General features: G+C 49.6%; 1 protein-coding gene across 1 annotated transcript in view; it reads right to left on the minus strand.

Annotated features, from left to right (window-relative positions):
* dhx16 (DEAH (Asp-Glu-Ala-His) box polypeptide 16) overlaps positions 1 to 21,452 on the minus strand; it is a 41,407-nt gene extending 19,955 nt beyond the window's left edge. The window contains exons 1-13 of the mRNA XM_041212581.1: positions 21,223 to 21,452; positions 18,636 to 18,840; positions 17,141 to 17,352; positions 15,880 to 16,048; positions 14,796 to 14,852; positions 13,042 to 13,296; positions 11,566 to 11,787; positions 10,130 to 10,318; positions 8,656 to 8,766; positions 7,801 to 7,916; positions 3,643 to 3,853; positions 2,359 to 2,457; positions 1,358 to 1,510 (exon numbers count right to left, since the gene is read on the minus strand). Of these exons, the coding sequence (XP_041068515.1) occupies positions 1,358 to 1,510; positions 2,359 to 2,457; positions 3,643 to 3,853; positions 7,801 to 7,916; positions 8,656 to 8,766; positions 10,130 to 10,318; positions 11,566 to 11,787; positions 13,042 to 13,296; positions 14,796 to 14,852; positions 15,880 to 16,048; positions 17,141 to 17,352; positions 18,636 to 18,833 (1,992 nt within the window). The 5' untranslated portion in view covers positions 18,834 to 18,840; positions 21,223 to 21,452. The remainder of the gene's footprint in view (positions 1 to 1,357; positions 1,511 to 2,358; positions 2,458 to 3,642; positions 3,854 to 7,800; positions 7,917 to 8,655; positions 8,767 to 10,129; positions 10,319 to 11,565; positions 11,788 to 13,041; positions 13,297 to 14,795; positions 14,853 to 15,879; positions 16,049 to 17,140; positions 17,353 to 18,635; positions 18,841 to 21,222) is intronic.
* Between the last annotated feature and the right edge of the window lie 2,849 nt (positions 21,453 to 24,301).

Raw genomic sequence — 24,301 nt, forward strand, 5'->3', positions numbered from 1 at the left:
AGATTTGGCACACCCTTCTTTATTCCTCTGTTATAGTTCATTGGGTAATCCTTGTACCCGAGCCCGAGGGTCATGGGCTCACGTCCCACTCCAAAGAGACTTGAGCCTAAGGTCTAGGTTGATGATGAGATGTTAAACCGAAGCCCTGTCTATCTTCTAGGATGGATGTTAAGTGATCCCATGGCACTACTTCTAAAACAGCAGAGGAGTTATGCAGGGTGCCCTGCCCAATATTTATCCTTCAATCAATATCACTATTTGGTCATTATCATATTGCTGCTTATGGGGGCTTGCTGTGCACAGATTGGCTGCCGCATTTCCCAACGTTACAATGCCTACACTCCAGTGAAGTACTTAATTGGCCGTAAAGTGCTTTGGGATGAAATGAGGTCACGATGGGTGCTACATAAATGAAAGTATTTCTTGTTCAAGGACCCTCACGTGAGTCATTCTTCCTGACTGACACAGTTGCCTCCACTTTCCCTCATTAGGGAGTGACGATCCAAATTGTCAGCTTTGCTAAATCTCGGTGGCCACTATTCTGTCCCTCATTTTCAACCCTCCATACACAAGTGAACGGCGCCAATTTAGGCCAAAAAAGTTATGAATTGTGAGGGTACGGGGCTCTCGCAGGTCAGTGGCAAGTGCCACTTCGAAGATAATGTTGGCAATCTTGGCCAAAGGAGGAAGCATCATGGCATTGCAGTTGAGGCGACAGAGGACAAGGTAAATCACACAGTGGTTGTTTATGGATGCCAAGCTGGTTTTTGTTACTGTTGGAGAAACAGGTACATGAGTGAGGCATTTTCAGCCCCTCCAACCTGCTTGACCATTCACATGCATCATGGCTGAGCGAGACTAGGTGATGTGGAAAATTTAGGGAGGTGAGGAGTCGCACATCGAGGAGGCCCTGGGAAAGAATGAGTGGAAGTAACAGGTCAAAGAGACATAGATAGCAGATTGAATGCAAGTGAGGCGGTTGGAATGCACCACTACCAAAGACCACGCCACTAGGTGGTCGAAGGGAAAAAAGAATAAAGGGGCACAGGTAAAGGCAGAGGGCACATGGATCATGGTTCACGTGAAGGTAAAACACCAAAGTTGACCAGTTAGGCCCAGCGCGCTGTTCGCCTGTTTTAATATCTATGAAATTCTACGTAAAGAGTGCCTATAATTTTTGTTATTGATACAATCATACCCCAGAAGGATATTTATTGAGCTATCGTGTCCCCATGCAACCATTAGTGACATAGGCACATTTCAGATGGATCCTAGCATTCTATACTTCAGCAAAAGGAAGTTTCCACGAAAAGTATCACATTAAAACAGTCTTATTGCAGGGATGCTTGCTCCTTACCTTCCTAGCACCTGACGGGGTCGGCTCAAAGATCTTGGCCTGCATGTCCGAGGGAAGGTTGGCGTAAATGGGCAGAACCAGCAGCTCAGCGATCTTGGAGCCCAGTCGACGGCATCGCTCCTGCAACATTTCGCAAGTGGTCTCAATCTCCTCCTGCACAGGAAGCAGAGCGGTCAGAACAACTAAACTCTGGAGTTCACACAAACCAAACGAGGCTGGGAATTCTGCGGCGAGTAACTCACCTCCTGATCCCTCAAAGCCTGTCCATCGTCTACAAGGCACAAGTCAGGAGTGTGATGGAATACTGTCCACTTGCCTGGGTGAGTGCAGCTCCAACAACACTCAAGAAGCTCAACATCATCCAGGACAAAGCAGCCCGCTTGATTGGCACCCCACCCACAAACATTCACTCCCCTCCACCGCCGGCGCACATTGGCAGCAGTGTGTACCATCTACATCACTGCAGCAACTCACCAAAGGTCCTTCGACAGCACCTTCCGAACCCGTGACCTCTACCACCTAGAAGGACAAGGGAAGCAGATGCATGGGAACATCACCAGCTGCAAGTTCCCCTCCAAGCCACACACCATCCTGACTTGGAAATATATCGCCGTTCCTTCAATGTCGCTGGGATAAAATCCTGCAATTCCCTCCCTAACAGCACTGTGGGTGTACTTACACCACATGGACTGCAGTGGTTCAAGGCTGCGGCTCACTACCACCTTCTCAAGGGCAATTAGGGATGGGCAATAAATGCTGGCCTAACCAGCAACACCCAAATTCCGTGAACAAAAAAGTGGAAAAAAAAGCAAACACTGGATAGTCAATGGGCCGCCAGGTCTGATTCAACACAACAAATGCAGGAACCAGGATTAACAGCATAATATTGGGTGTCAAGGAGCACCAAGTATGACTCACCACCACTGACGGGCACCAGCGGGGACAAATCCAGTCAGCATGTGGGTTTCCTGCGTAAATTGCTGACCCATGACCTTCCTTACCTGACCAGTGAGGAACACCAGAATGTCGCCAGGAGCTTGAGTGACGTGAATCTGTAGGACGGAAACCACGCAGGCTTCCAAATAGTCCGCTTCAGGGGCCTAAACAAAGAGCAACAGGGTCCTGTCAGTCAACAAAAATCTACTTGAGCAATTCAGAGTTTTCAATCACTTCCTTTCTGAGAATCAGCAAGATATTCAACCTTGGGCAGGGAGTCCAATGTACCAAGATTCTCATGTGCTATCTATGCACACAATCTGGTGCAGGAGCGAAGAACTCAACTGATTTTTATCCTCCTCAGCCCTGTGCTGAGGCCATTAGTGGCAAGCTAACTGCTGCTCCACCTGATGAGCTCAGGCACAGACAAGCGATCCACCCTGGGATCTTTCTAATCCACTGTTAGCTCAATTAGGAGTCTGAAAAGCAAACCGCTGAGGAATCACCAAGGATTCCGCACAACAGGGAGGTCACACTCTGCTTCCATGTGGATGACCCTATTTAGACATTCTCGGAGCGCAGGAGGTCATTTGGTCCATCGTACCCATGCTGGCTCTCTGAAACAGCTATACAATTAGTCCCACTCGTCTGTTCTTTCTCCATTCCCCTGCATGTTTTGAATTCCCTCTTCAAAGTTATGACTGAATCTGCTCCCGACGCCCTTTCAGGGTCATTCTGGATCACTGCGACTCGCTGCATAAGTAAATTTGCCAGTCTACTCTGGTTCTTTTGCCCAATACCTTAAACCGTCTGGTTACTGACCAACCTGCTGGTGAAGAGTCACCTCTTGATCTACTCTTAACAAAATCCTTCACGATTTTGAACACCTTGTGGACATCTCCTCACAAACCTCCGTGCTCTAAAGAGAACAACCCCAACTCCTCCAGTCTCTCCACGTAACTGACTGCTTCATGACTGATACCATTCTGGTAAATCCCTGCACACTCTTCAAGGCCTTGACATCCTTGTCTAAGCGCAGAGAATTTAAACACCAGTTACCCAGAGCCAAGGCTGACGGACAGCCCAACTCCTGCATCCCAGGGTTTAACACCAGAATAGAGCACTTTTCAGCTTTTTTGGCCAGCTGGTGCTAACCTGTTCGATAGGACTTGGCGCAGTTATCTCTTGATAATAGCTCATGAATGTACTCAGAAGCCCAGCCTGAACACCACCTGCACCTCTGGGTGTGAGTTGTCCGATTTTGTACGGAGGACCCCAAATCTGGGGAGGGAGCAATAGCCTCGGGTTCACCTTTCCCAAAACGCCTCACACCATCCCCACCCTTATACCTTTGTGTAGTAAATGTCGACAGGGAACCGCCGTCCCGGGATACGGAAGATTGGAGCTTCGTCGAAAAAGGTTGAGAATTTATCTGTGTCCAGCGTCGCACTCGCAATCAGGACTTTCAGGTCAGGGCGGAAGCGAGAGATGTCTTTAATCAGCCCAAAGAGAATGTCAGTATGAAGAGTGCGCTCGTGGGCTTCGTCGATGATCACAACACTGTAAAGATGCAGACACCCACATCAACCAGCACCCTGTGAACAGGCAAGGGCTATCCAGCACTACATGAATATAAGTGCGTTACCCGGCATCATGTGAAGAGACACACGTTACCCAACGCCGCGTAAAGAGACACACGTTACCCAGCACCGCGTGAACAGACACACGTTACCCAGCACCGCGTAAAGAGACACACATTACCTAGCACTCTGTAAAGAGACACACGTTACCTAGCACCATGTGAACAGGCACACGTTACCTAGCACTATGTGAACAGGCACACGTTGCCCAGCACCATGTGGACAAACACACATTGCCCAGCACCACGTGAACAGACACACATTGCCCAGCGCCGCGTGAACAGACACACATTGCCCAGCGCCGCGTGAACAGACACACATTGCCCAGCACCACGTGTACAGACACACATTGCCCAGCACCACGTGTACAGACACACATTGCCCAGCACCACGTGTACAGACACACATTGCCCAGCACCACATGTATAGACACACATTACCCAGCACCACATGTACAGACACACATTACCCAGCACCACGTGTACAGACACACATTACCCAGCACCACGTGTACAGACACACATTGCCCAGCACCACGTGTACAGACACACGTTACCCAGCACCACGTGAACAGACACACGTTACCCAGCACCACGTGAACAGACACACATTACCCAGCACCACGTGAACAGACACACATTACCCAGCACGTGTACAGACACACATTGCCCAGCACCACATGTACAGACACACATTACCCAGCACCACGTGTACAGACACACATTGCCCAGCACCACGTGTACAGACACACATTGCCCAGCACCACATGTACAGACACACATTACCCAGCACCACGTGTACAGACACACATTGCCCAGCACCACGTGTACAGACACACATTGCCCAGCACCGCGTAAACAGACACACATTGCCCAGCACCACGTGAACAGACACACATTGCCCAGCACCACGTGAACAGACACACGTTACCCAGCACCACGTGAACAGACACACATTGCCCAGCACTGTTTGAACAGGCACACGTTACCCAGCACCACGTGAACAGACTCAGATTACCCAGCACCACGTGAACAGTCACACATTGCCCAGCACCGCGTGAAGAGACTCACATTACCCAGCACCACATGAACAGACTCACATTGCCCAGCACTGCATGAACAGACACACATTGCCCAGCACCGCATGAACAGACACATCTTGCCCAGCACCGCGTGAACAGACACACCTTGCCCAGCACCACGTGAACAGACACAAGTTACCCAGCACCGTGTGAACAGACACACATTGCCCAGCACCGCGTGAACAGACACACATTGCCCAGCACCGCGTGAACAGACACACATTGCCCAGCACCGCGTGAACAGACACACACAGCCCAGCACCGCGTGAACAGACACACATTGCCCAGCACCACGTGAACAGACGCACATTGCCCAGCACCGCGTGAACAGACGCACATTGCCCAGCACCGCGTGAACAGACACACCTTGCCCAGCACCGTGTGAACAGACACACCTTGCCCAGCACCGTGTGAACAGACACACCTTGCCCAGCACCGTGTGAACAGACACACATTACTCAGCACCGTGTGAACAGACACACATTGCCCAGCACCGCGTGCACAGACACACATTGCCCAGCACCGTTTGAACAGACACACATTACCCAGCACCGTGTGAACAGACACACATTGCCCAGCACCACGTGAACAGACACACATTGCCCAGCACCGCGTGAACAGACACACATTGCCCAGCACCGTTTGAACGGACACACATTGCCCAGCACCGCGTGAACAGACACACGTTGCCCAGCACCACGTGTACAGACACACATTGCCCAGCACCACGTGTACAGACACACATTGCCCGGCACCACGTGTACAGACACACATTGCCCAGCACCACGTGTACAGACACACATTGCCCAGCACCACGTGTACAGACACACATTAACCAGCACCACGTGTACAGACACACATTGCCCAGCACCACGTGTACAGACACACATTGCCCAGCACCGTTTGAACAGACACACATTACCCAGCACCGCGTGAACAGACACACATTGCCCAGGACTGTTTGAACAGACACACATTACCCAGCACCGTGTGATCAGACACACATTACCCAGCACCGTGTGAACAGACACACATTACCCAGCACCGTGTGAACAGACACACATTGCCCAGCACCGCGTGCACAGACACACGTTGCCCAGCACCGTTTGAACAGACACACATTACCCAGTACTGCGTGAAGAGACACACATTGCCCAGCACCACGTGAACAGACACACGTTACCCAGCACCGCGTGAACAGACACACATTGCCCAGCACTGCGTAAACAGACATACCTTGCCCAGCACCGCGTGAACAGACGCACATTGCCCAGCACCGCGTAAACAGACACACATTGCCCAGCACTGCGTAAACAGACACACATTGCCCAGCACTGCGTAAACAGACACACATTGCCCAGCACTGCGTAAACTGACACACATTGCCCAGCACCGCGTGAACAGACACACGTTACCCAGCAGTGCGTAAACAGACACACGTTACCCAACATTGCATAAACAGACACACCTTGCACAGCATCGCGTGAAGAGACACACGTTGCCCAGCACCGCATGAAGAGACACACGTTACCCAGCACCACGTAAAGGGACACACATTACCCAGCACCGCGTGAAGAGACACATATTGCCCAGCACCGCGTAAAGAGACACACATTACCCAACACCGCGTGAACAGACACACATTACCCAGCACGTGAACAGACACACCTTGCCCAGCATCACGTGAAGAGACACACGTTACCCAGTACTGCGTAAACAGACACACATTACCCAGCACCGCGTGAAGAGACACACATTACCCAGCACCACGTGAACAGACACACGTTACCCAGCACCGCGTGAACAGACTCACGTTACCCAGCACCGCGTGAACAGGCACACATTACCCAGCACCATGTGAACAGACACACGTTACCTAGCACCGCGTGAAGAGACAAACATTACCCAGCAGTGCGTAAACAGACACACGTTACCCAGCACCGCGTGAACAGACACACATTACCCAGCACCGCGTGAACAGACACACATTACCCAGCACCGCGTGAAGAGACACACATTGCCCAGCACCGCGTGAAGAGACACACATTGCCCAGCACTGCGTGAAGAGACACACATTACCCAGCAGTGCGTAAACAGACACACGTTACCCAGCACCGCGTGAACAGACACACGTTAGCCAGCACCGCGTGAACAGACACACATTGCCCAGCACCGCGTGAACAGACACACATTGCCCAGCACCGCGTGAACAGACACACATTGCCCAGCACCGCGTAAAGAGACACACATTGCCCAGCACCGCGTGAAGAGACACACATTGCCCAGCACCGCGTGAAGAGACACACATTACCCAGCACCGCGTGAACAGACACACGTTACCCAGCACCACGTGAACAGACACATGTTACCCAGCACCACGTGAACAGACACACGTTACCCAGCACCGCATGAACAGACACACCTTGCCCAGCACTGCGTAAACAGACACACCTTGCCCAGCACGTGAACAGACACACCTTGCCCAGCACCGCATGAACAGACACACCTTGCCCAGCACCGCATGAACAGACACACCTTGCCCAGCACCGCATGAACAGACACACCTTGCCCAGCACCGCATGAACAGACACACCTTGCCCAGCACCGCATGAACAGACACACCTTGCCCAGCACCGCATGAACAGACACACCTTGCCCAGCACCGCATGAACAGACACACGTTACCCAGCATTGTATTGAGAATGATGTTCAGAATTTGTTGCTGGAAAAAACTCCTCCTAAGATACTTGAGATGTTGTGGGATCTTTTGTGGAAACCTTTCTCACCTATATCCAGCCAAGTCTGGCTCCGTGAGGAATTCGCGCAGTAACATCCCATCTGTCATGTATTTCAGCACTGTCCGTTCTGATGTGCAGTCTTCAAACCGGATACTGTACCCAACCTGGAAAGTTACAATTATAGGGTTCAGATGGCTACCTGCATTAATGCTCACAACACGTGAACTGGAAACATTTGAGCAGCAACTGCTCCTTTCATTATGCTCAACCAATCCTCCCTTTGCTATTTTTGTCCAGTGATATCTCTCTCCAACAGCTAATATTCCCACTCATTTCTCCTCCATCATTATTTTGGATTTGGAACAGGAATAGGCCATTAGGTTTTTGAGCCTGACCTGCTAATCATTTAGATAAAGCCTTTTTCTCCTAACTCCATTTACCCTTTTTGGCTCATTAATACCTTTGGCAAACAAAAAAATGTCTGCCAGCCGCCGCTCCCAGCCGCCGCCTATCACCGCTCCCAGCCGCCGCTTGTCACTGTCCCAGTCGCCGCCTGTCACCGTTCCCAGTCACTGCCTGTCATTATTCCCAGTTGCTCTCCTTAATTATTCTCTTTGCCCCTTTACTGTCTCTATTCTCAGTCACTGCCTTTCACTATTCCAAGTCACTCTGTCTAACCCTTCACTATCTTCAGTCTTAGTCACTATTCCCACACACTCCTCATTCTTATTGAAGTTCACTGTCCCTCCCCTGTATTTATTCCTGGTCACTCTCCCTTGCCCTTAGATGGGCCACTAATTCTTTAGATCAATACTGCTCCTGTTCCCGAGTTACGCTTTTCTTGGCTCTGCTCTCTCCGTAGCTTCTCTCAATATTCCACAGCTACATGGCGCGACAACTTACCTCATTTCCCAGTTTGACCCCGATCTCCTGTGCCACTCGAGATGCGACACTCATGGCCGCCACTCGCCGAGGCTGCGTGCACCCGATCTTCATCCCCCCGGCAGTGTAGCCCTGTGGAGACAGCATGGAAGCTCAAGACCAGCAGGTCAGGGAACGAAAGCATAGTAAAGCTCCAATTCAGTGCTAAAAACAACCAGCTCAGCACTGCTACTCAACCAAAGCTGCAGATAACACTGGCCACATTTTTAACCTGACCTAATCTGTCCAATGAGACACTGAGCGATAGGGTGTGCCCAATTTAAAAGCCAATGTCATTCTCCATTGAGGTCAACGACAATCAAAATTGAGTAGAGTGTAAATCCGGCAATCCACAAGATCCCATGGGATCTCCACCTTGCAATTTAAGTTTTAATCGGCCCAATATTTCAGGAAGTGAGTGGCCAATCTACAGAACGGGCTCCCGTGGGAGACGGAGGTGGGGGCGAGCACTCAGCATCAACTGATTCTGTTTGATGAATTTTTCAAACAAGCAACATTTCAGGGTACAGCACACAAGTAATTTGAGGCAAGACATGTGGTAAGTGTAGCAGGCCTGGGAGGAACAGTTTACTTTGTTTTCCAAAGCTCTCCACCACTGGGGTTTTATTCTGGACAACGTCCGAGACTGTTGCAGACAAATTGATAGACAATGACTGCTGTGATCAGCCGACAACTCTATTATCATTATATCGAGCAACTTCCAGTTGGGAGAAGGTGAAGTAGCTGAACCTTGGCCTCTCTTCATCAACAATTCCTGTGTATCACAATACTTTGTCCCTCCCACTGTCACACACATTCAACACAGTGCTGTGTCTTTCCCGCTGTCTCAGGTTGAACACAGTACTGTGTCCTCTCATTGTCTCACAGGTTTAACACAGTACTGTGTCCCATCTGCTGTCTCACAGGTTGAGCACAGTGCTGTGTCTTTACCGCTGTCTCACACGTTGAACACAGTACTGTGCCCCTCCCACTGCCACTCACAGGTTGAACACAGTACTGTGTCCCTCCCAATGTCTCATAGCTTGAACACAGTAATGTGTCCCTCCCACTGTCTGAGGTTGAATGAAGTGCTGTGTCCCTCCCATTCTCTTTCAGGTTGAACACAGTACTGTCTCCCTCCCACTGTCTCACAGGTTGAACAAGTAATGTGTCCCTCCCACTGTCTCACAGGTTGAATAAAGTACTGTGTCCCTCCCAATGTATAACAGGTTGAACACAATACTGTATCCCTCCCAATGTATAACAGGTTGAACTCAGTACTATGTCCCTCGCACTGTATAACAGGTTGAACACAGTACTGTATCCCTCCCACTGTCTCACAGGTTGAACACAATACTGTGTCCCTCCCACTGTCTCACAAGTTGAGCACCATATTATGTCTTCCACCCATTCAATCCAATGCACCGAGTGGCTCCCAACTCAAATGGATGCTCACCTCCTCGTACAGGTACTGGGGGATCTGCGTTGTTTTGCCAGATCCTGTCTCGCCCTCGATGATTAGGATCTGGTGCTCAGTGATGGCCGTCAGCAGGTCCTGGCGGTACGGGAAGACAGGTAGACTCCTCCTCACCTCCTGGAGGGACAACTTCTGCTTCTGTGCCTCCGACAACTCGGCTTTTTCATCCTGATGAGGAAAGGCAGGTGAGGGAAGTGTCACTCAGGAACGAGATGATAGCGTTTCTGGATCCCCGATGCTCCACATCACGCTGGAACATCCAGGTCCAGTTTGAAATTCAGGTACTCTGTTCTGAAATGTGTAGCTCCGCAAGGTCAAATAATAGAACCATTTCGCTTTCTCTATTACTGGACGTTTATCTGTGACGCTGCCCTTGCGCACATATTACATTGGCTCCTGGTCACCAAACGTCTCAACTTTAAAATGCTCACCCCTGTGCTTACATCCTTCCATGGCCTTTACATGACCCCACCATCAAACCCCCTATCCACCATCTCCAGCCCTACAACCCTCTGAGAGCTGCAGAACTGCACTTAAGGAGAAGGTAGATAAGCACACAAGGGAGAGAGGAATAGAAGGTTATGTTGATCGAGATGGTGTAGGGTGGGAGGAGGCATATGTGGAGCTAGCAGGGAGCAGCTGGGCTGAATGGCCTGTTTCAGTGTTGTTAAGTTCTGGGTATTTGACAGGCTGATGAATGAAGGTAGACGACGGACCTTTTTAAATTCACTGCTGGGATGTGAGCATCTCTGACAAGGCCAGCTTTTACTGCCCATCCCTAATTTCCCTCCAGCCGATGGTGGTGAGCTGCCTCCAGCTGCGTGGCCTGTTATAAATTTGCTGCTCCTTCACTGAGTAGGGGAAGAATCTGGAGCCAGTCTTTCCTTAACATAGGTTTATCCAACAAAACCTAGATGTAGGCACAGACTCCCTTTACCTTCCCCCCCCTACACAGGCAGAAACTGGTTCTTATATATACTTTAGAATAATGCCCTTACTTTTTCCCAATTAGTAACGGTTGCTCTCACTTACAACTAGAGCCATGCACTTCGTTGTGACAGGATTGCAACATGAACATGACCTTACAAGGGCATTTTTCAGGGGACAGCTAAGAATCTACCACATTGCTGGGAGTCTGGAGTCACAGGCAGGCCTAGGCCAGGTAAAAATGGCAGACTTCCCTCCCCTGGAGGATATTAGCGAACCAAATGGATTTTCATGGCAATCAGTCATTTCATGATCCTTATTGATGAGACAATAATTTTATTCCAGATTTATTAATTAAATTCCCCCAGTGACCACGGTGGGATTTGAAGTCATGTCTCCAGAGTATTAGTCTGAACCTCTGGATTACTAGTTCAGTGACATTGCCACTGCTGCTGCCATGCACCCTCTATTCAGCATAGCTGCCCTACCTTGGTCACGGTCCCTTGCATGGTCACAGAGGTCACAAAGTCAATCATCTCATCCTCCTCCAGCACAAACTCATACTCCTTCTGCTTGTTACGCTCCCTGGCATCCCGGGCCCCGAACTTCAGCAGCGCTGCGTCCATGTGCTCCTCCTCCCAGCGTTTCTGCTCATCCCGTGGGGCATGTTTGTCGTCCGCCTTGGGCTCCTCATAGCGATCTGGAACTTTCTTTTGAAATACAAAGAAAAACGCCACTTAAAAAAATGAAAGCTGTGTTACAGGACCACGGGGCGGAGCCAGAAAGAGGCAACAAAGAGTGAAAGGCGATCAGCAGTCAAACACGATGCAGGGGGAGCAACCAGCTTACAAACCGCTACAAGCCAAAATTCAGAGAGATTAAGCCAGAGGACAACTTGACACAGCGCAAAGCAAAATCAGGGTCAGAAGGCTAAAATTCAGGTTTCGCCCCAAGACTGAGATACATAATCCAGACCAATAATGCTGCCATGCTCACGAAGATATTGTCGCGCTGTGCACGCTCCCCGTGTACGCAGCACCGCGCACGCTCCTTATGAAACACATTGCCAGCATAGCTCACCATACACGTGCCACCAGCACTGTTAAGATGAAAGCAAAATGCTGCGGATGCTGGAAATCTGAAACAAAAACAGAAAACGCTAGAAAAACTCAGCAGGTTTAACAGCATCTGTGGAGAGAAAAACAGAGTTAACGTTTCGAGTCCGTCTGACTCTTCTTTAGGGCTAAAGAGAAGTAAAAATGTGATGAAATTTACGCTGTTTAAGGCGGTGGAGCAGGTGAAGCTCGATAGAAGGCTAAAGAAGGCACGTTACAGCCTTCCAGACTTAACATTGAGTTCAACAACTTCAGACCATGAACTCTCTCCTCCATCCTCAGCCCTTTCTCATCCCCTTTTTTCAATACTCATTTTTATTTTTTCATTTTTATACACTTATTTTTATTGCTATTTATTTTCATTTTTTTCATTGTTTTATCCTATTTTCAATCCCTTTTCCCACCTCATCCCCTCCCCCAACCCCACCCCCACAAGGGCCATCTGTCACTTGTTCATGTTGTTCTTTCGAGAGTGCTTACCCTTGTCCTGCTACTTTCACATTCTGCTTTTCTGACCTTAATGCCACCATCAGCACCTCCTTTGGCCAGTATCACTCTCATTAACACCCCTTTGTCCATGACATCTTTGACAGTCTCTCCTTTGCCCCCAGCTATCGCTGGCCTTCTATCCAGCTTCACCAGCTTTACCTCCCCCACCTTAATCAGTATAAATTTCACCACATTTTTACTTCTCTATAGCTATGAAGAAGAGTTATACGGACTCGAAAAGTTAACTCTGTTTTTCTCTCCACAGATGCTGTTAGACCTGCTGAGTTTTTCCAGCGTTTTCTGTTTTTGTTCCACCAGTACTCTTGCTGCGTGCCAGCCCTCCTACCCTTTGGTACCTACCTTGTTGCGGGACTCCTCAGGCATGTAATAGCGGTTGCTCTGTTCCTGCTTCTCCTGGTCTCCTGCCGCCTTGTACTCCTTGGCCAGGTCACGCACTTTCTTCTTGTAGTCCAGCTGCTGCTTCTCCCGGGCGCTGAGTTCACTCGAGGAGAACAAGTACTCGTCATCCAGGATTTCCGCCTCCAGGTCCTCCAGTTTCTCCTGCTCTCGCTTGCCCAAGTAATCCCATCGCGACTTCTTGCGCAGCTCAGGTATCTAGAAGGGGCATTAGTAACATTGATCAGATACTTGCAATGCTAAACAGCGGACAACTTTACACGCACTCCACGCCTCACACACATACATATTCCACGACAGTCCAAGGAGGACTTCATTTATCTATCTTTTCCCACTGCTTCTGTTACAAATTTCCCGCGCCTTTGGGAATCTTGCGCTCACCAGTGAAGGGAAGCTAATATTGGAGAATGGAACTTTCTTCCATTTCAGATGTACACTGACGGCATCAAGGGGACTGAATGAATCTGATGCAAGCGTCCCATTAAACAGTCCCAGGATAAGTACAGTAGAAAGCAGAGCTCCCTCTACAGGAATGCAGTAAACTCTCTTGGATCATTTGCAGTGTGGGTTAAATGTAAAGCTCTCTCTACATTGTGCAATCAAAGACTCCTGGGCCAGGTACAACACAGGGTTATGTACAGAGTAAAGCTCCATCTACACTGTCCCATCAAACACTCCCAGCGCAGGTGCAGCATGGGTTAGGTACAGAGTAAAGCTCCCTCTATAGTGTCCCCATTAAACACTCCCAGGACAGGTACAGTACGGGTTAGATACAGAGTAAAGCTCCCTCTATAGTGTCCCCATTAAACACTCCCAGGACAGGTACAGTACGGGTTAGATATAGAGTAAAGCTCCCTCTACACTGTCCCATCAAATGCTCCCAGGACAGGCACAGCACGGGTTAGATAAAGCTCCCTCTACACTGTCCCATCAAACACTCCCACGACAGGTATAGCATGGGTTAGATACAGAGTAAAGCTCCCTCTACACTGTCCCATTAAACACTCCCAGTGCAGGTACAGCACGGGGTTAGACACAGGGTAAAGCTCCCTCTACGCTGTCCCATCAAACACTCCCAGTGCCAGTGCAGGCCCGGTTAGATACAGAATGAAACTCTCTCTTACGTTGCCAAACATTTTGCCTCAGGTCTGCAAGGACATCACATACAGCCTGAATGGATGGTTTCGCCATTTCGGCCATCCTGTGGCCTCTGAATGTGACATGGCTGTCGAGTCGTTAGCAGTTCTGTGCCTCGGGCAGTGGACCTCAATGCTCATTTCACATTGAATCCCTTCCGGCCATCAGACAGAAAAGGCCTTCCACTGCAGCTTGTCTTTGGGAGGTGAACCCAGAGTGCAGAGATGGATGGTCAGTGACTAACATGCTGAGCCAACCAGTGCCCACCTCATTGCTTAATAAACTAAACTGGCCGTGTGACTGAAGATCTACTTCCCCACCTACTGGGGAAAGCTGCCACAGAACCACGCTGGGCACCTGGAAAACAGCGGGAATGAACGTCACTGAGGCCGGCTGAGGTCACTCATTCTTTCCGATTCTTTTACACAATGAGAGCACGGAGCAAATGTAGCCACAGGCCCTGACTGCAGCTGACCGCAACATGTGGCAGCGTTAAGCCTTGCAGAGAGGCGATGCTCTCCAGCTAATGGACTGAAAGCCAACAGTACTGCTTTTCGTACCATTGCCCGCCGATCCTCCTCTCCCATCTTCAGCCGTTTCTGAGCTTCTTCGTAAGCCTGGAACAAAATAAAGCAGCAAAGTCCCTCATTAACCATATAGCTAATGCTTTTCACATTTATACACCCATATCCCGTTCTGCAACCTGACACCCTAGGGTACAGCAAGTAACTCACTCCCAGATATTCATTACTCTATACATGAGCCATCTGAGCCCCTCAAGTAGATTCCAGTCTGCAACTCGCTCCCAGGTATCCATTAATCTATATATAAACCAGCTGAACCTCTCGATTAGATTCAAGTCTGTAACTCACTCCCAGGTATCTATTATTGCCAATATTATCCACATTAATCCACGTTCATATATAACACATGTTTATAAGGGACATGAGGTCATGAACTGACAAAACTCTCGACCATGGGCCAACTGAAGCTGTGTATAAATATATGCTATTATAACTGCTTTTTCGAGGGATTTTGCAGCTTTGAATCTTTCCCTTAGAGTCATAGAGTCAGAGGTCTACAGCACAGAAAAAGGCCTTTCGGCCCATCAAGTCTGCGCCGGTCAAACAAGTACCTAACTATTCTAATCCCATTTTCCAGCACTAGGCCCATAGCCTTGTATGCCGAGGCATCGCAAGTGCACACCCAAATACTTCTTAAATGTTATGAGAGTTTCTGCCTCTACCACCCTTTCAGGCAGTGAGTTCCAGATTCCCACCACCCTCTGGGTGAAAAAATTCCTCCTCACATCCCCTCTAAATCTCTTGCCCCTTACCTTAAATCTATGGCCCCTGGTTATTGATCCCTCCACTAAGGGGAAAAGTTCCCTCCTGTCTACCCTATCTATGCCCCTCATAACGACCCTTGCATGGTCATGATAAATACCTTTCTCTGGCCAATTCCAGACTCCGAGTGGTGTTTGTCCCACAACACTCCTCATCAGGATAATACTCCAGCTGCTGGTATAAAAGTGGCTAGATGGGAGATAACAATCTGCCATGATCCAATTGAAAGTTGGAACAGGCTCAAGGGGCTGAATGGCCTACTTCTGCTGTTCCTATGTTCCCGGGTTTCTACTCCTACCTTCTTATCAGACCGCTCCAGGATGTTACGGGTTCTGTCCTTGTCCCGTTGTTTGATACGTTCAGCAAATGCGTCTCGCTCCTCCAGATCTTTCAACCGATCCTTCTCCTCCTTCTCCCATTCTTCTTCTTCCGATCCTGACAGTTTCTGCGGAGATGGGGCCGTTTTCCTGATCACGAAGGTTTAGGTTGATCAATTGGATTCATGCCACACACAACCAACCCCGCACCCCAGCATAACAGGCTGCTGATTGGCAGGCAATCCCCTACACCCCTTTGCTCCCCTCACACGCGCAAAGGGTTCAGTTTTGATCTGCATCAGGCTGCACTTGAGCAAAGTGCAGTGTCAGGCTGCCCCTAAATGTAAAGATAGTGTCAGCCTTTTCCCCCACATAGTATCAGACAGTCCCCGCATGCCCCGGCCACCAGTGTCATACTGTTCTGTGCCCCCCCTCCCCCCCAACACACACACACAGTATCAGACCATCCCCTGCACCCTACCCATTGTCAGACTCCACCCCGCACCTGCCCCCCAACACACACTGTCAGACTGTCTGCTACCCCTCACCCAGTGTCAGACAGGGCCCTGCACCCCCCTCCCTACACACATACACACACTGGCATACTGTCCCACGCCCCACACAGTGAGACAGTCCCGTCTCCCGATTGTCAGACTGCTCCCAGTCCCCACAGTGTCAGACTGTTTCCTGCACCCCATCCCACAGTGTCAGACTACTCCCTGCTCCACACACACATTGTTAGTCTGTCCCCACACAACGTCAGACTGTGCCTTGTCCTCCCAACCACACAATGTCAAACCGTCACCTGCCCCTACAGTGTCAGACTGTCCCCTGTACCCCCAGCCACACACAGTGCCAGATTGTTCCCTGCCCCCACACACACTGTCAGGCTGTCTCCTGTCCATCGTCCCTGCCCTCCACACAGTATCTGATTGACCTCTGCCCCCAGACTGTCTCCCGCCCATTCCCACCGCCCCCCACGACAACAGTGTCAGGCTGCCACACACCACCCCCACCACACAGTGTCAGACTGGCCCCTACGCCCCCAGACAGTGTTGGCTTTTCCCCTGCACCACCCCCCACAGAGTGTCAGGCTGTCCCCTGCCCCCTACACACAGTGTTAGACTGTCCCCTGCCTCCCCACATAGTTTCAGACTGTCTCCTGCCCTCCTCCCCACACATACACACACAGGGACACCATGTCAGACCACCTCCCCCTTATTCCTCACTGCAGGGACGTACGCTTTATCATCGGAGTCACTCTCCGAAGATGCCGCCCTCTTTTTTCGGATGTGCTTGCGTTTCCTTTTGCCTTTGTGCTGGCTCTGCTTCTCTTCGGGTTCGCTCTCCTCGCTGTCCTCCAGCAACAAGTAGGTCCGATTCTTCTGCTGGATGGCAAGAGCCTCTCGCTCAACAGCTCGCGATGCCTTTTCGACCTGCTGCTTCCTGGGGATCTTGCCAAGGAAAGACACGAGAAAGTCAAGTCCACACACGAGATCATCAATAAACCAACAGAACGCAACACAAGTTGTACAGCATGGAAAGAGGCCCTTCGGCCCATCACATCCACGCCAGTTATCAAGCCCCTATCTACTTTAAGCCCATTTTACAGCATTTGGCCCGTAGCCCTGTATGCTATTGCACTTCAAGTGTTCAATTATATACTTCTTGAGTGTTGTGAGCGTCCCTGCCTCTACCAACCCCTCAGACAGTGAGTTCCAGATACCCCCCCCACAATCCTTTATGTGAAAAGTTTTTTTCTCAAATCCCCTCTAAACCTCCTGCCCCTTACCTTAAATCTATGCCCTCTGGTTATTGGCCCCTCCACTATGAAAAGAGGTTTCTTCCTATCGATGCCCTTCATAATGTTGTACGCTTCAATCAGGTCCCCCGTCAGCCTTCTCTGCTCCAAGGAAAACAACCCCAACCTATCTAGTCTCTCTTCATAGCTGAAACGCTCCAGCCCAGGCAACATCCTGGTGAATCTCCTCTGCACCCTCTCCAGTGCAATCACATCCTTCCGATAATGTGGCAGCCAGAACGGCACACAGTCCTCCAGATGTGGCCTAACTAATGCTTTATACAGCTCCATTATAACCTCTCTGCTCTTGTATTCAATGCTTCGAATAATAAAGGTAAGCACCTCATAAGCCTTCTCAACCATGTTATCTACCTGCCCTGCTGCCATCAAGGATCTATGCACATGCACTCCAAGGTCCCTCTGATCCTCTGTACTTCCTAGGATCCTACCATTTATCATGTACTCCCTCGCCTTGTTACCCTTCTTGAATAATGCTACCGCATTAGCTGCCCTCCATTCCTCTGGTATCTCTCCTGTGACCAGAGAGAATTTGAAAATTAATGTCAGGGTCCCTGAAATCTCCTCCCTTGCCTCCCACAACAGCCTGGCATACATCTCATCTGGGCCTGGGGATTTATCTACTTTTTAGCCCGCTAAAACCACGAATACCTCCTCTCTCTCAATGCTAATTTGTTCAAGTATATCACAGTTCCCCCTCCCTGATTTCTATAGTTATATTGTCCTTCTCTTAAAAAAAGGTATTGGCAATGTACTGCCCATGGAGTGGGGCACCTTCAAGCCCAGCCGAGAGGGGAAGGCAATGCCCAATGGGGGGGATCCCAATATACCTTGCATCACCCTTCATGTCCCAGTACTCAGACTTGAATCCCCGATAAAAGACGCCATCAGGCTTCCTTACGAACCCCCGTACCCCACCTTCGTCCAGAGCTCGCTGGCAAACAGTTGGACTTTCTGTGTGATGTCAATGGTTCCCGTCTCCTCCAGGCGTCGAATGAAGTCCGGCACGCTGCTGCTGCGCTGGGCTGTGCCAATCAGGAACTGCGCCACATACTTGTCGCTCAGCCCCAGCAGCTGGTGAAGCTGGTCGTTCACCCACTTCTCCAGCGAGCCCATGGCGTCTCTGTAAAGAGGAAGTACACAATCCAATAAGTAACTATAGGAGAAGCTGGGGGGAATCTGTGAGCTAATATGGATAGATGGCCCGCTGGGGGACGAGAGACAGAGAGAGAAAGAGAGGGGTAAGTGGTGATGACTCAAGGAGTCCAAGCAGACACTGGGGTAATGCCGGGGGGGGGGGGGGTTAACGGGGACCCTGGTTAATAAGGAACCCTGGTTAATAGGGTTCCAACCTCTGACAGCCCGCTTCTACCTCCTACCCAAAATCCACAAACAGGACTGTCCCGGCAGACCGATCGTGTCAGCCTGTTCCTGCCCCACGGAACTCATTTATTGCTATCTTGACTCCATTCTCTCTCCCCTTGTCCAGTCTCTCCTCACCTACATCTGCGATTCCTCTCACGGCCTACATCATATCAACAATTTCCAGTTCCCTGGCCCCAAATGCCTCCTCTTCTCCAGGGACATCCAGTCTCTATACACCTTCATTCCTCACCAGGATGGTCTGAGGGCTCTCCGCTTCTTCCTCGAACAGAGGCCCAAACAATCCCCATCTAACACTACTCTCCTCCGTCTGGCTGAACTTGTTCTCTCACTGAACAATTTCTCCTGAAACTCCTCTCACTTCCTCTAAATAAAAGGTGTGGCTATGGCTACCCGCATGGGCCCCAGCTATGCCTGTCTCTTTATGGGGTATGTGGAACATTCCTTGTTCTGGCCCCCTTCCACAACAATCGATGACTGTTTCAGTGCTGCTTCATGCTCTTGTCTGGATCTGAAAAAATGTATTAATTTTGCTTCCAATTTCCAACCCTCCATCATTTTCACATGGGCCATCACTGACACTTCCCCTCCCTTCCTTGACCTCTCAGTCTCAATTTCTGGTGATAGACTGTCCACCAATATTCATTACAAGACTACTGACTCCCACAGCTACCTTGACTACAGCTCCTCACACCCCGCTTCCTGTAAGGACTCCATCCCATTCTCTCAGTTCCTTCACCTCCGTCGCATCTGTTCCGATGATGCCACTTTCAAAAACATTCCTCTGACATATCTTCCTTCTTTCTTAACTGAGGTTTTCCACTCACGGTGGTTGACAGGGCCCTCAACCGTGTCCGGCCCATCTCCCGCGCATCTGCCCTCACACCTTCCTCTCCCTCCCAGAACCATGATAGGGTCCCCCTTGTCCTCAATTATCACCCCACCAGCCTCCACGTTCAAAGGATCATCATCCACCATTTCCGCTAACTCCAGCATGATGCCACTACCAAACACATCTTCCCTTCACTCTCCCTGGCGGCTTTCCGCAGGGATCGTTCCCTCCAGGACACCCTGGTCCACTCCTCCATCACCCCCTACACCTCAACCCCTGCCCATGGCACCTTCCCATGCAACCGCAGAAGGTGCAACACCTGACCCTTTACTTCCCCCCTCCTCACAGTCCAAGGGCCCAAACACTCCTTTCAAGTGAAGCAGCACTTCACTTGCACTTCCCTCAATTTAATCTACTGCATTCACTGCTCCCAATGCGGCTTCCTCCACATTGGAGAGACCAAACGCAGACTGGGTAACCACTTTGCGGAATGCCTTCGGTCTGTCCGCAAGCATGACCCAAACCTCCTGTTGCATGCCATTTTAACACTCCACCCTGCTCTCTTGCCCACACGTCCATCCTTGGCCTGCTGCATTGTTCCAGCGAAGCTCAACGCAAACTGGAGGAACAACACCTCATCTTCCGACTAGACACTTTACAGCCTTCCGGACTGAATATTGAATTCAACAACTTTAGATCATGAACTCTCTCCTCCATCCCCACCCCCTTTTGTCCAATAATTTATAGGTTTTTTATTATTTTTTTTTTACACTCTATATTTTTTCTTTTCCCTCCTATTTTTAAATGTATTTCCATCCATTGTTTTATCTATACCTTTCAGCCTAATTCGATCCCTTCCCTTCACCCCACCTCCACTAGGACTATCTGTACCTTGCTTGTCCTGCTTTCTACCCTTAATTAGCACATTCCTTAGATAATATCACCACCTTCAACACCTCTTTGTCCTATTGTCTGTGACATCTTCTGGTTATCTCCGCCTATCACTGGCCCTCTATCCAGCTCTCCCTGACCCCGCCCCCCCCCCCACTCTTAAACCAGCTTATATTTAATCTCATTTCTATATGTTTTAGTTCTGATGAAGGGTCATACGGACTCGAAACGTTAACTGTGTCCCTCTCCGCAGATGCTGTCAGACCTGCTGAGTTTTTCCTGGTATTTTTGTTCTGGTTACTAGGGAACCTGGGTTAACGGGGACCCGGGGTTAACGGGGACCCGGGTGGATTTTGTTTCCACTGACGAGCACCGGGTGCATCCCCACCGCGTACTCACCGTCTTCAACCTACAGGCTCCAGAGAAGCCGACTAGGCCACTCGCGTTACCCCCAACAACCGCACCTGTGACCTCGCACCTCCGACCCGGAACTTCACCGGCGACCGCCGTTCCAGGGCTCCGGTTCCCGGCTGAGGGAGGAATATGGGTGGATGCCGTTAATAGCGCCCTCGCCGTCCTGGAGGTGGGAGGGGGGGGGGCGGTGGAAATGCTCAGACTACGTCCACAGCGCCACCTCTGCTGGGGAGGAATGTGCGCAGACTCCGTCTACAGCGCCTCCTCTGCCAGGGAGGAATGTGCGCAGACTCCAACTACAGCGCCTCCTCTGGCGAGGAGGAATGTGCGCAGACTCCGACCACAGCGCCTCCTCTGCCGGAGAGGCATGCAAAGCAATGACCATTTCCAACAAGACATTAAGTGAGTATCAAACCATCTCCCCTTGATGTTCAATGGCATTACCGTTGCTGAATTCCTCACACTCAACACCCTAGGGGTTATCATTGACCAGAAACTGAACTGGACTAGCCATATAAATACAGTGGCTTCAACAGCAGGTCAGAGGCTAGGAATCCCGTGGGGAGTAACTCACCTCCTGAGTCCCCAAAGCCTGTCCACCATCTACAAAACACAAGTCAGGAGTGTGATGGAATATTTCCCCCCTTTGCCTGGATGAGTGCAGCTCCCACAACACTCAAGAAGCTCGACACCATCCAGGACAAAGCAGCCGGCTTTGATTGACACCCCACCCACCACCTTCAACATTCACTCCCTCTACCACTGATGCACAGTGATAGCAGTGTGTACTAACTACAAGATGCACTGCAGCAACTCACCAAGGCTCCTTTGATAACATCTTCCAAAGTAGTGACCTCTACCACCCAGAAGGACAAAGGCAGCAGATACATGGGAACACCGCCACCTGGAAGTTCCCCTGCAAGTCACACATCATCCTGACTTGGAAATATATCACCGTTCCTTCACTGTTCCTTCAAAGTCCAGGAATTCCCTCCCGAACAGCAATGTGGGTGTGCCTACACTAGATGCACTGCAGTGGTTCATGAAGGCAGCTCACCACCACCTTCTCAAGGGCAATTAGGGATGGGAAGCAAATGTTTGGTGAGCATCTACCAAAATTCTTTAGATTCTGGAATGGTTCCTGCAGATTGGAAGGTAGCAAATGTCACTCTACTGTTTAAGAAGGGAGGGACAGAGAAAACTGGCTACTATAGACCTATTAGCCTTAGTGGGGAGATACAGGCAATGTGGTAATGCCATTGAACTACTAATCTTCAAATCCTATCATGGAAGCTCGTGGAATTTAAATTCAAATGATAAAAATCTGGAATACAAAGCTAGTCTCAGTAATGGTGACATTAATTGTTGTGAAGACTTATTTGGTCCACTAATGTGCCTTAGGGAAGGAAATCTGCTGTCCTTACCCGGTCTGGCCTACATGTGACTCCAGATCCACAGCAATGTGGTTGACTCTTTACCGCCCTCTGAACTGTGGGCAACAAATGCTGGCTTTGCCAGTGACACCCACATCTCATGAAAGAATAAAGAAAAAAGTACATCAGTAGGAGGGAAAATGCTAGAATCTATTATAAAGAATGTGATAAATGGACACTTGGATAATAATGATCTGATTCGGTATAGCCAACATGGATTTATGTTTGACGAACCTTTTGGGTCTTTTGAGGATGTTACTAACAGAATTGATAAAGGGGAGTCAGTGGGCATGGTATACTTGGATTTTCAGAAGGTTTTTGAGAGGTTGGTTAGCAAAATTAAAGAACATGGGATAAGAGGTAACATACCAGCATGGATTAAGAATTGGTTAACAGGCAGAAAAAAGAGAGTAGGAATAAATGGGTCATTCTCGCATTGGCAGGCTGTGACTAGTGAGGTACCGCAGGATCATCTTTTGGTTAGGTGGTTTACAGCCTTAGGGACTCAATGTTGATTTCAACAATTTTAGGCCATAAACTCTGCTCCCATTTTGTTACCTTTATCTTTTGGAGTTTTCTTTTTTAGTCTCGTTTTCCCCTTGCTTTCACTTTTGGTTGACAACTGTTCATCATTCTGCCATTCACACCTCCTCTAGAATCATCTTTTCTTTCTGTACTTGTCCCATTACTACTTCCTTTGGCCCTGCGCCACCAACTCTTTTGTCATTTAATTTCTCCTGTCGTCCACCCCTATCCCTTCCCTTTTGTTCTTTTTCCACCGTCCCCGCTTTCAGTTGCTTAAAACCTGTAACGTTTGTAACTTTTCCTGATTCTAATGGACCTGAAGCAATAACTCTGTTTTTCTTGCTCCGTAGATGCTGCCAGACATGCTGCAAGTATTTCCAACATTTCCTGTTTTTATTTCACCTTGAATCTGTGCCTCTAGTTTCTCTCTACAGTCTTTCATCCCTGGTACCATTCTAGTGCATCTTCTCTAAAGTCTAAGGCCATGTTGTCCCCCCTGAAGTGTGGTGCTCAGAATTGGACACAGTACTGCAGCTAAGGCCTAACCATAAGTGTATAAAGATTTAGCACAACGTCCTTGCTTTTGAACCCCATTCCTCTGTTTGTAAAACCAAAAGCAAGGATGCTTTTTAAAAGCCTCCTCAACTGGTTCTGCCACCTCCAAAGATTTACACACCCAGTGTATCTATCTCTTTAAAATTTTTCAGTCAAGCTCATATGGCCTGTCCTCGTTTTTCATTTCACTCCTCTCCGGTTCACCAGCCTGTCAGTGTCCTCCTGAAGTCCGTCACTGTTTTCCTCACTCATTTCCAAGTTGCGTGCTGCCTACAAACTTGGAAGTTGCACTCAAGTCCAGGCCATTCGTGCACAGATCGGCCCCAACACTGACCTCTGGTAAAGCCAGGGAACATTTCCTCCTCCCGTCTGAAAAACAGATGCTCGCCACAACTCTGTGTCCCTCAGCCAGTTTCGATCCATGCAACCACTTCCCCGATTTAATTTGAGTTTATCATGTAAAATGTGGTCAGCAAAGGTACAGCTCTGTCATGGAATCATAGAATGGTTGCAGGACAGAGGGAAAACATTTAGCCCATCGTGTTGTTGCC

Source organism: Carcharodon carcharias, chromosome 19, assembly GCF_017639515.1.
Source record: "Carcharodon carcharias isolate sCarCar2 chromosome 19, sCarCar2.pri, whole genome shotgun sequence".
Taxonomy (NCBI): domain Eukaryota; kingdom Metazoa; phylum Chordata; class Chondrichthyes; order Lamniformes; family Lamnidae; genus Carcharodon; species Carcharodon carcharias.